The sequence below is a fragment of the Mobula hypostoma genome, chromosome X2, assembly GCF_963921235.1.
Source record: "Mobula hypostoma chromosome X2, sMobHyp1.1, whole genome shotgun sequence".
Lineage (NCBI taxonomy): Eukaryota > Metazoa > Chordata > Chondrichthyes > Myliobatiformes > Myliobatidae > Mobula > Mobula hypostoma.
The window spans coordinates 41,433,934-41,446,063 of record NC_086129.1 but is presented as its reverse complement, the minus strand read 5'-3'; the positions used below and the strand labels follow the sequence as shown (position 1 = coordinate 41,446,063).

Below are 12,130 nucleotides of genomic sequence, written 5' to 3'. Positions count from 1 at the left end.
GAATATAAAATTTAGCTCTCAATCAGTCATCCTGAACGAGACTGGTGAAGCCTAATAAACAAGGATAAAAATCTGGAAATCTGCTTCCACACAAAAAAGCAATAGTTTTTAAAATTTCTCAACCAGTATCTTCAGTATATAAATTGGAGATCGATTATTATACTGCGATCAGCATGCTTGTTAAACTGGGCAGTAAACATTTCATGGCTCTATTTGAAGAATCTTCAATCTTCTACAACAAATACCTCTCGACTGATACCATATAACTGATCATTTGTTTCCTTTACTGTCTGAGAACACAAATTGGATACAACATGGTTTTGCCTATGCAGCATGGCTCTACACTTCATGTCAATTTTTAATCACAAAATATTTCTCGGGTAAGTCTTACCATTTCAGAAAAACGTATTTAATCCATTCTCATTTTCAAATAGTCATATATGAAACTTTACTCACTTGCAGCATTGCTTTTTCACATTTCGACCACCGAATTTGGGCTTATCCAAGCAATTTGTACACTGGCCACAGTCATCCGGAACTTGGCAGCCTGGACACTGCCCACACCTACGTGACCTCCTCCCTTTTCGAACAATAGGCTCCTGTGGGACTTTGTGTTTGGCCACTGGTTTAATCACTGGTGTTGGTGGTTCAGCATCTTCTGACCCAGCTACTGATGATTTATCTGCAAGAAAGAAATGGTTTCATATTGACTGTTTCCTTAGGCACAAGTGGTTAAAATCTCATTTAATGAATTTCTGTCTAACAGTGTCTTTCAAAGAAACATATCATTAGAGACACTGCTCACTCTGAATCATTCCCTGGGAATATTTTAATTTCCACAGGGAAACAATCACCTAAAAATACACCATGAAAATATATTGGTTTTATAATAAAAATATTATCAGGTGAACAAATTAATAAAAACAGGCAATCTGCCATATTACAAGGAGGTTGCATTCCTGGGATAAAAAGTCCTATAATGTGATTTTCCACAATGCAAAACCACGTCATCTAAGCAAGTGTCAAGAATGAAAACAAATAATATTTTGTGCACAAATTTCATAAGAACAATTTTTTTCCATACCCTAGATTTTCTGGTGATTTGTTGATTCCTAGAGACAAATTTTGTTTGCCTTTATGCATTAACAAGGGGAAGTTACATGCACAAATCATTATGTTCACCACCCTAAATACCCAGCTACAGATGTCAGAATTTTTACATCAACAACCAAAAAAAACATTATTACTTTTAGTTCATTGGAACTTTATTTTTAAAATTTATATCTAACTCACTCTTTCTAATATATGATTCAGATATATACAAATAGTCAAACAAAGGCAGAGTACATATCTTTTGATGCCAGCAGCTAAATATTCAGGAATTCAAGCATGTCTTCAAAAGTCTGTGTTCTGCGATACTTTTTTTTATTTGTTGGCCTGATGTTACTTAGATTGTGAACTAATAAAAAAAACCCATATTCAATATACTAGAACTGCAGAAAACTGAACCCCCAGTGGGATATAACTCCGAAACATTGATGGACAAAAAGAGCGCTCATTATATCGGCTGTCCCAATATGTGACATGTCCCTATACAATCTGTACACTTACGAACTCAATCTTCATACAGAAGCAACATTCTAAATGAAGGTGGGACTGTACATGAGACCATCCCATTTTACCTGCTGGTCCTGAAGCAAGCATGAAAAATATAAGACTTTAATTTCCCTTAAAAACTTTCAGTTACTTTCCCTAAATATCTACCCAGTTCCCATATGAATGTTCTTCACTATTCTGCTTCATCTTTGCCACTTAATCACATTAACTATTCAACATTCTCCCTACTCTCTCAAATAAAATCTTCTGATTCAAATTTCTCTGGATCCAATGACAATACCAATGAAATCAAAATCTTCCATTGTCCTCGTGCATTATCACAAATTTAAATACTATTGTGCTTTACGAAGTATTCCAAATTGAGCAGTATCCCTCTCATTTTGTTTATATTGAATATTACAAAAGTCATATGTTAAATTGCTTGGAAACAATGAGCTGACTGTAACTATGCTCAAGCGATGCCTTGTTGGGGGGGGGCAGAGATAGGATCTAAATTGTTTTAAGGTGAGGTTGGTGGCAGGAGACTCAGAGGATAATTAATGTGTGACAGGGAAGTGTGGGAATGTACCCGATAGGAATACCAAGATCCAGCACTGACCCTATGGGCCAAATAGCCACCTCTTATGTCATGAGGAATACAAAAAAAAAAGAGGAACTAAAAATCTTTCACTAAAAAAAAAGCTTAACAAATTAACAGGACTAAATGCTGACAAGTCACCTGGCCTAACAGAGACAGTGGAGGTAATCTAACAAAATTCCTGGAAAGCTCCAGAGGATTGGAAAAGTTGGCAGGTGGAGTTCAATCCAGAGAATCTAGAGTCCAGAGGCAGGTGAAGTTATACACTTTGGAAAGTTACATTTGGATGACAGGATTCTTAGCAGTGTGCAGAACAGCGTGATCTTGGGGCCTATGTGTTAATATCCGACAAAGTCGTCGCGCAAGTTGGCAGGATGGTTAAGGTGTGTTAGCCTTCAATAATCTAGTACTAAGTTCAAGAGCCCCAAGGTAATGTCGCAGCTCTATAAAACAATGGTTAGACCACATTTGGAATACTGCGTTCATTTGTAGTTGCCTCATTATAGGAAGGATGGGAAGTTTTAGAAAGGGTGCAGAGAAGACTTACCAGGATGCTGCCTAGATTGGAGAGCATATCTTATGAAGATTTGTTAAGCAAGCTAGGGCTTTTCTCTTTGGAGCATAGGAGGATGAGAGCTGACTTGATAGATGGAAGTGTACAAGATGGTAAGAGGCATAGATTGAGTGGACAGCCAGAGAATATTTCCCAAGGTGAAAATGGCTAATATGAAGGTACATAATTTTAAGGTGACTCGAGGAACATATATGGGGAATGTCAGGGGTACAAGAAAATGCTGGAATCCATTTGAGAAGGAGAAATAGCTGATCATATAGAAAATTATAAGACAATCCAGCTGTGTCAACAAAGTTTTACAAACGGGAAATTACATTTGTCAAATTTGCTAGAGCCCTTTGAAGCTGCAAGAAACAGGGCACGTTAAAGCAGTAGCTGGGCAGGTAAATACAGTGTGTTTTGATTTCTAGAAGACACTTCTAAAGGTGCCACATTGAAAGTAACTGCAGAACATAAGCTACATCTGGTACTACACACAGTTTTGGTTGCTAGTTTAAGAAAGCATGTACAGTGCAGAGAAGGGTCACTTAGTTGATTCCTGGAATCTAAAGCTGCCATGTAAAGACAGGTTGTGCAGACTGAACCCAAACTTTATGGAGTTTAGAAATGAAAATCTTCTTGAATCATATTAGATTTTAAGGAGAACTAACAGGATGAAATGATGCTTCCCCTAGTGGGCACATCTAAAACAATTTTTCAAAGAGGCTGCAAATTTTTAAAAAATAATGAAGAGAAACTTCGCTCATAGGATTATGACTGCGAAATTCTTTATACAAGTGAAGATGGAGTCATTGGATATATTCAAGGAAGGTAATGACAAACATTTAAAATACAAAGGAACCAACGACAATCAGGAGAGATCAGGGGAAAAAAAGTGGTGCTGAGGCTAAGATTTAAATCAGCCATGGTCTTACTGTTGGAACAGGCTTGGACAAGACATTGGACTGCTTTCAACCTGCTTTTTAATGCTCTGTGCCTGTTGATGTGCTGAACAGTGACCTGATAACGGTGCAAAGTTTTGAAAATATTTGCCAAAGTTGATCAGAAAAGGATATTCATTCTACAGGCAATGACACAGTGAGAAATTTTATTACTGATTCCACTAGGGAACCAAACTCCCGTGTCAGTAAAAGAAAACAAACAAGCCATCAGATTGGCAGATCATTTCTGGAACCCACTTTCAGGCAGACTGTAAAGTGGGTTTACTTTGACTCCAATGAAACTTTGAATAAAACATAAATGACTGCATCCTCTACCTTGTTAAAGTGAGGTTTAATCACAGGGACCAAAAAGTGGCAGGGGTTCAATACATGAAATCAAAATCACAGAACACCCCTGCCTTGCAGCCTGCAGCAACAGAAAATTGCTCATTAATCAATTTTGTCCAACAATAATAAAAAAAACACCCTTGGAGGGAGTCAGAAAGAAAAAACTTAAAAATTCAAGTGCTCAAATCAAGCAAGGACTATTTGTATTTCATAATGCAGATAGATACTTACAGCTATAATCCTTACACTGTCTTTTGAAATAATATCACTCAAATATATATGGAATTAAAAAACTCAGGATGGATTCATCATCATTAGTCAACTGAAAAAATATCACCATACCAAATATTAATGCAATGACAATGTATCACAAAAGAACAGAGTATGTCCTTGGTTTAGCCAGCTTATAATACCCAATTATTTTTGCTATCACAAAGATCACACCTCAACCATAGAAATGACCTGGCAATGATCTTCTGCGTATTTTTACTGAATGGAAAAAAAATGAATACACTTATAGCTAATTGCTTTTAGATTGACATATTATAATAGACTGATATCATGTTGAGCAAGTCCAGGCTTGTTGGCATTAGTCTTCATTTGCAAGGAATTCAAGCCACCAAAGGAAATAAGGACTCTACATACTAAACACGAGAAATTCTGCAGATGCTGGAAATTCAAGCAACACACATCAAAGTTGCTGGTGAATGCAGCAGGCCCAAAACGTCGACTGTACCTCTTTCTAGAGATGCTGCCTGGCCTGCTGCGTTCACCAGCAACTTTGATGTGAGTTACTCTACATACTAGCCTACTCTGAGAGACAAGACAATTCTTTACTTACAGAGCTTTTTAGTAGCTACTCAGACACTTACACTAACACAATCCTCTTTCTACAGAGTGAACTATCTGAACTTCCCTTAACAAGTGAAAGCTCAAAGCAGTAATAATTTAACACAATTTACATTTTCTGTCTGGAGTGATTTAGCCAAAATGTTTATCTGCAATGTTTAAGCAATTACAATATAAAACACATAGCCGAAGAACTTCATACTCGGTCACATCCACTGAAGATAAAACAGAGCAGTAGTCAGGTATTGCTCTCAATTTCAGAAAGTTGATTATACTGAACTTTTTTTGTTCTAATTTGTACTCTATGCTTGGGATAATAGTTGAATTGGAACAGCCCATACAAATTCTCCCAGACCAGGTACTGCATAATTAAACACAAATCACTGTTTCCTCCACTCTTTGAATTCTGCTAAATCACTTTCAAGATTGTTTCATGTCATTTCCTGTACACAAGTGTAAAGAACAAAATAATTGTTACTCCAGACCTGATGCAGTGCAAAAAAAAAGATAAAGAACAGTATAATAAAAACACACAAAAAATAGGTGATACAAAGTTCAAAGTACATGTCACCATGTACAACCCTGAGATCCATTTCCTTGCAGGCATACTCAACAGATCCATAATAGAACAACAGTCATAACGGACTCAATGAAATCGACTATGAAAGTTACCTCCTTTGGTTCAGGAGCCTGATGATTGAGGGGTAATAACTGTTCCTGAACCTGGTGGTGTGAGTCCTGAGGCTCCTGTACCGCCTTCCTGATGGCAGCAATGAGAAGAGAGCATGACTTAGGTGGTAGGGGTCCCTGACCCTGATGATGGATGCTGCTTTCCTGCATCAATGATTTGTGTAGATGTGCTCAATGGTGGTGGTTGGGGGGGGGGGGGTAACCTGTGATAGACTGGGCCATCTGCACTACTTTTTGTAGGATTTTCCATTTAATGGCATTAGTGTTTCTACACTAGGCTGTGATGTATCCAGTCACTATACTCTCCACTGCACTTCTATAAGAAGTTTGTCAAACTTTTAGATGTCATGCTAAATCTTCACAAACTCCTAAAGAAGTAGAGGCCCTGCGGTGCTTTCTTCGTAATTACACTTAGTATGCTGGACCCAGGACAGGTCCTCCAAAATATAACACCGAGTAATTTGAAGTTGCTGACCCTCTCCACCTCTTATAGTCTGCTGATGACTGGCTCATGAACCTCTGGTTTCCTCCTCCTGAAGTCAATAATCAGCTCCTTGGTCTTGTTGACATTGAGTAAGAAATGTTGTTATGACACTACTCAGCCAAATCTCCCTTTTACATGCTGATTTGTCACCTTTGATTCAGCCTACAATAATGGTTCCATCAGCAAACTTGGATGTGGCATTGGAGCTATGCCTAGCAAGTAGAGCAAGGAGCTAAGTAGATAGCCTTGTGGGTGCATCTGTGCTGATGGAGATCGTGGAGGAGATATTTCCAATCCGAACAGACTGGGGACTGCAAGTGAGAATATCAAGGATCTAACTGCACAAGGAGGTATTGAGGCCAAGGTCTTTAACCTTATTGATTAGTTTTGAGGGGATGATGGTACTGACTGCCGAGCTGTTGTTGATAAAGAGCATCCCGTTATGTGCATCTTTGCTGTCCAGATGTTCCAGGATTGAGTGAAGAGCCAATGAGATGGTATCTGCTGTGGACCTGTTGCTCCGGTAGGCAAATTGGAGCGGATCCAAGTCACTTCCCAAGCAAGAGTTTATATGTTTCATCACCAACCTCGTAAAACACTTCATCACTATGGACACAAGTGCTACTGGACAATAGTCATTGAGGCAGGTTACCATGTCTTTTTAGGTACAGGTACAACTGAAACCTGCTTGAAGCAGGTGGGTACCTCAGACTGCTGAAGCTAGAGGTTATAGATCTCAGTGAACACTCCAGCAGTTGATTAGCACAGGTCTTCAGTACATGGCTAGGTAACCTGTCTGGGGCCAAATACTTTCTGTAGGCTCACCCTTCTGAATGCTGCTCACACGTCAGCCCCAGAGACTGAAATCACAGGATCACTGGGGGCTGTGGGAGCCCACGATGGATCCCTCGTGCTTTGACAGTTAAAGCGAGCATAGAAGGCATTGAGCTCATCTGGAAGCAAAGCCCTGTTGTCCTCTATGTTGCTAGATTTAACTTCATAAGAAGACTTTATACGTAGATTGTGAAGCTAGGCTGTACAACAGGTGACTGATAGAAATCAATAAAGTAGTGGTGGAGTTAGCGGTGGAGGTATTGATCAGTTTTACTGCTTGGGGAAAGTAACTGTTTTTGAGTCTGGTGGTCCTGGTGTGGATGCTACAGTAAGTAGCCCCCTCCCTGATGGGAGTGGGACAAAGAGTCCATGAGCAGGGTGTGTGGGACCTTTCATATTGCTGGTCTTTTTCCAGCACCTTTCTGTATACACGTCATTGATGGCAGGTAGGCTGGTGCCGGAGGTGCGTTGGGCAGTTTTGATTATCTGTTGTAGAGCCTTCCTGTCCACTGCATTGCAGCTTCCACGGCATGCAGTGATGTAGCTTGTTAGGCTGCTCTTTACTGTACATCTGTAGAATCATGTGAATGTGGACGTATAAAGTCAAGCTCTCTTCAGTCTCCTCAGAAAGTAAACACATTGGTGAGCTTTCTTGACTGTGTAGGATGTGTTCTGGGACCATGAGAGGTTGTGTGTGATGTGCACTCCCAGGAGTTTGAAAAGACTTGCAGATTCTACTGCTCTGCCACCAACATAAAGGGGGAATGTGAGTGATGCGAGTTCTCCTGAAGTTGACAGTCATCTCCTTTGTCTTGTTGACATGAAGGGAGAGGTCATTTGCTTGGCATCAGGCCTTGAGCTCCTCTATCTCAGCGGTCCCCAACCACCGGGCCGCAAAGCATGTGCTACTGGGCCGCGAGGAAACGATATGATTTGGCGATATGAGTCAGCTGCACCTTCCCTCATTCCCTGTCACGCACTGTTGAGCTTGAACGCATGCGAGGTCATTACCCGTGCGTCATCCATGTCAGCGCGGGAAGCAGATCAACTCCTCGAGCTTGCAAATGACAGCGGGCTGAGAAGTATGTTTGACATACCATCTCTGTCGGCATTCTGGATCAAAGTCAAGGCTAAATATCCTGAGATAGCCATGAAAGCACTGAAAACGTTGCTTCCATTTCCAATATATCTCTGCAATGAATGCAACGAAAACTAAATTGCGGAATAGATTGGACATAAGGAACCCCCTTCGAGTATCGCTGTCTCCCATCACCCCTCAATAGGACCGTCTTGTTGCAGGGAAACAAGCCCAGGGCTCCCACTGATTCAGCGATATTCGTGTGTTGCAATGATTTTATATGTTCATATGGGGAAAATACGTGCTGTGGGTTTAATATCCAAATGTTACTTAAAATGTTATAATGCTATATATATGATGATATATAAGTGACTTATATAACCATATAACAATTACAGCACGGAAACAGGCCATCTCTGCCCTTCTAGTCCGTGCCAAATGCTACTCTCACCTAGTCCCACCGACCTGCACTCAACCCATAACCCTCCATTCCTTTCCATATATCTATCCAATTTTTCTTTAAATGATAATATCGAACCTGCCTCTACCACTTCTACTGGAAGTTCATTCAACACTTACTTCAAGCTCCCCGTCCTCCCCGATAATTGACTTATCACTATACTCATGCGAGGAAAATATGCGCTGTATGTTTAATATTAAACTCATTAGATAAACCCTTTTAGAAACGAAACTGAGTGTATTAGCCACTTATCACCTACCCCCCCCCCCGCCCCCGAACAGAATCACCAAAAACAATTTGTAGGAAACAAAAATCAGCACGTACACACATGCGCACACAGGTGCCCGCGCAAGGCTTCATGGTCATGGTAGTCTTTCTCGGGGTAAACACAACGTATTTGACTGCTACTCTTGTCCGTTGGTAACCCTACCCCCGGGTCGGCCGGTCCGCAAGAATACTGTCAATAATAAACCGGTCCGTAGTGCAAATAAGGTTGGGGATCCCTGTTCTATCTATTAAACCGTCTCATCATTGTTGTTGATGAGCCTCACCACAGTTGTGTCATCAGTGAACTTGATGTGAATGCTCAGGTGTTTAGCCATGCAGCCATGTGTGAGCAGAGTGTATAGCAATGGGCTCAGCACACAGCCCTAGGGGGCACCGTGTTGAGTAAGATGGTGAGGGAGGAGCAGTTGTGCATCCTGACTATCTGAGCTTAAGAGAATGTATCCAGACATCCCACCCTGCAAAAACTCATTTCAGGGAGGTAGCACCATCAATTTGCGGGAGACTTCCGGGAGAGATGGGACGTCTGCAATAGAGTAGCTCCTGAGCAGCTAGCCAGCTAGTTTAAATAACGTTAGCTATGCTAATGAACGAATGACACCTGTTAAACTCACCTCAACATGTCTTTTACAGTCTTAACCTACCATGGGCAATAGAAAAGTCACTGTTGCAAACAGTGCAGCAAGCAACATTGTCATTATTTTTGACCCCTATTAGGCAGGGGTACACTTTAGGGTAGTCTGGGGTGACGTACGTTTTATATTTTAATTGGGTCGTACAGAGAAGAGAAATTCCACGTTCCTGGAGAGAGACGATTATCTCAGTTATTCCGAAAGAGGGTAAAGATAAACTAGAATGTGGTAATTACCGGCCAATCAGCGTTCTTAACTTGGACTACAAATTATTTACATCTATATTAGCTCATAGACTGTAAAAGCTTCTACCTGGCCTCATCCACTTAGACCAGACTGGATTCATTCAGCAAAGACAAACTCGAGACAACATAAGGAGAATTTTACACATACTAGAACAGGTTATTAAGAACGGGGCAGAGACAATAGTAGTGAGATTAGATGCTGAGAAAGCTTTTGGTTCAGTGAGTTGGGTATACCTATATGGAGTGCTAGGAAGATTCAGCTTTCAAGAAAAGTTTATTAAAGTAATCCAGACTTTATATGACAACCCTACAGCTCAAATTAAGATAAATGGGGACCTCTCTGACTCTTTTATTTTAGAGAGAATGAGACAGGGATGCCTAATTTCTCCTCTCCTTTTTGCGCTATATATTGAACCACTTGCCCAACTAATAAGACAGAGCGAAATTGTAAAAGGTATCAAGGTGGCAGGGATTGAACAGAAGGTGGCGCTATTCACAGATGACATTTTAGTCTATTTGAGTGAACCAGAAAAATCATTTATAGGATTGTTTACACTGTTGGATGAGTTCGGGAAAATATCAGGTTATAAAATTAATGTAAAGAAAATGCAGGTTTTGTCCTTAAAATATACAGCATCCAAAAAACTGCAGGATACATATGATCTTAAGTGGGAAGCTAAATCATTAAAATATTTATGAATAACCCTGCCAAAAGATCTTTCAACATTGTCACAGGTAAATTATGGGCCATTAATTTCAGAGGTACAAGCAGATATACATAGGTGGAATCTTATCCCCTTTTTAAGTTTAAATTCAAGGATAAATACGGTTACTTTACCTTTTCCAGACTTTACCTGTGGAGGTGGACGATAACCAATTCAGGGAATGGGACAAATGGATTTCCTGCTTTATCTGGCAAGGAAAGAAACCTAGAATCCGATTTAACACCTTACAGTTAGGAAAGGAAGGAGAAGGTATGGCACTTCCTTGTTTGAGAAATTATTTTTATGCTTCACAGATAATCCCTCTGTTATATTGCTGCAATAGGGAATATAAGGTTAGATGGAAGGAAATAGAATATGGATTGATTGACAGTTTTCCTCTACAGGCCTCAATAGCGGACAAAGGATTGATGGCCCAGTTGGAAAAGATTAAAAACAGCTTGATAAATCTCACATTCAAAGTATGGCAGAAGGTGGCTAATTCATGTGGAATCAATAACATGTTAAAACTTTTCAGATGGTGTGCTTATGATACCGAATTTCTTCCCAGCAGACGAGATAAAAGATTTGAACGATGGATAAAGAAAGGGCTTACAACCTACCGCTCATTCATACATAAAAGTGTATTACAAAGTTTTCAATCCCTGCAGGACAAACATGGCCAAGAACACAATGACTTTTTTTTTTAGGTATCTACAAGTACAACATCATGTTAACCAGAATTGTAGATATACAGACTTATCAACAGTAGAACTAGAATTTTTCAAGATTCTGAATTCGGCTTACAGTTTAATACCAAGTAAATCAATTTCTCGATTATATAATGCCCTCTCTCATGCCAAAAATGAAAACACATTGCATATTAATGAGAAGTGGGAGAAAGAAGCGGGATTGGTACTTTCAGAGGAGGCTTGGGGGAAAATCTGCAGCTTCCAGCGGTCTTCGACTAATTCTTTGGTTTGGAGAGAACATTGCTGGAAAAATATTATAAGATACTTCAAGACCCCATAACAGGAAAAATATAAAGACACAAACGTGGCATGTTGGAGAAGGTGTGGCTCCAAGGAGGCAAATCATTTCCATATTTTTTGGGATTCCCTAAATTAAGTTTATATTAGGAACGTATTCACAGAACATTAGTTAAGGTATTTAAGACTCAGATACCTCTGAACTTTGAGACTCTCTACTTGGGGCATGTATTGTTTATGGAACAGAAGAAAGATATAAAGCTGCTGCAGGCCCTTTTAGTGGCAAGTAAGAAATCAATCACCAGAAAGTGGTTTGATCCAACAGCACCTACATTAGAAGATTAGCATGAAATCATTTTGGAAATATTTAAAATGGAAAAGATGACCTACTCTCTGAGAATTCAAAAGGAAAAATGTTATCAAATTTGGAATAAATGGATTGAATTTATAACCCCAGAGCGAGCAGACTTCAGATGACTCTCCTAATGGTTTATACTGTTCCCTCACCAACATAGTAATAGTGTTAATGTAAGCACCCTTGGCTCAAATGTTTACTGTTCTTTTCTTTTGGAAAATGTGGAATTAGCACAAGTAAAGAAAAGATCTGGGGAAATTCCGGACCAGAAAGAAATAGACCAGAAGAGATACATGGAAATTAGTATTCAACCACTATTATTAATACTTTTTATAATAACTATTATTATTTAGTTTAAGAGAGTGGAATTACAATTGCACATAAACATCTATTTGAGTGCCTAATTATTTTCTATATTACAGTCGGATCTCCTTATCCGCGAGGGATTGGTTCTGGAACCAAAAAACGCGGATGCTCAAGTCCCTTATTCAA

At 39.7% G+C, this 12,130-nt stretch overlaps 1 protein-coding gene across 4 annotated transcripts in view; it reads right to left on the bottom strand.

The window, feature by feature from the left end:
* Positions 1-12,130, bottom strand: part of kmt2a (lysine (K)-specific methyltransferase 2A) — a 194,021-nt gene that overhangs the window by 115,933 nt on the left and 65,958 nt on the right. For all 4 annotated transcript variants that reach the window (XR_010016608.1, XM_063038155.1, XM_063038156.1 and 1 more), the window contains exon 5: positions 457-682. Coding sequence is in view for 3 of the 4 variants with exons in the window: in XM_063038155.1 (XP_062894225.1) it covers positions 457-682 (226 nt within the window). In the remaining variant the exon portion in view is untranslated. The remainder of the gene's footprint in view (positions 1-456; positions 683-12,130) is intronic.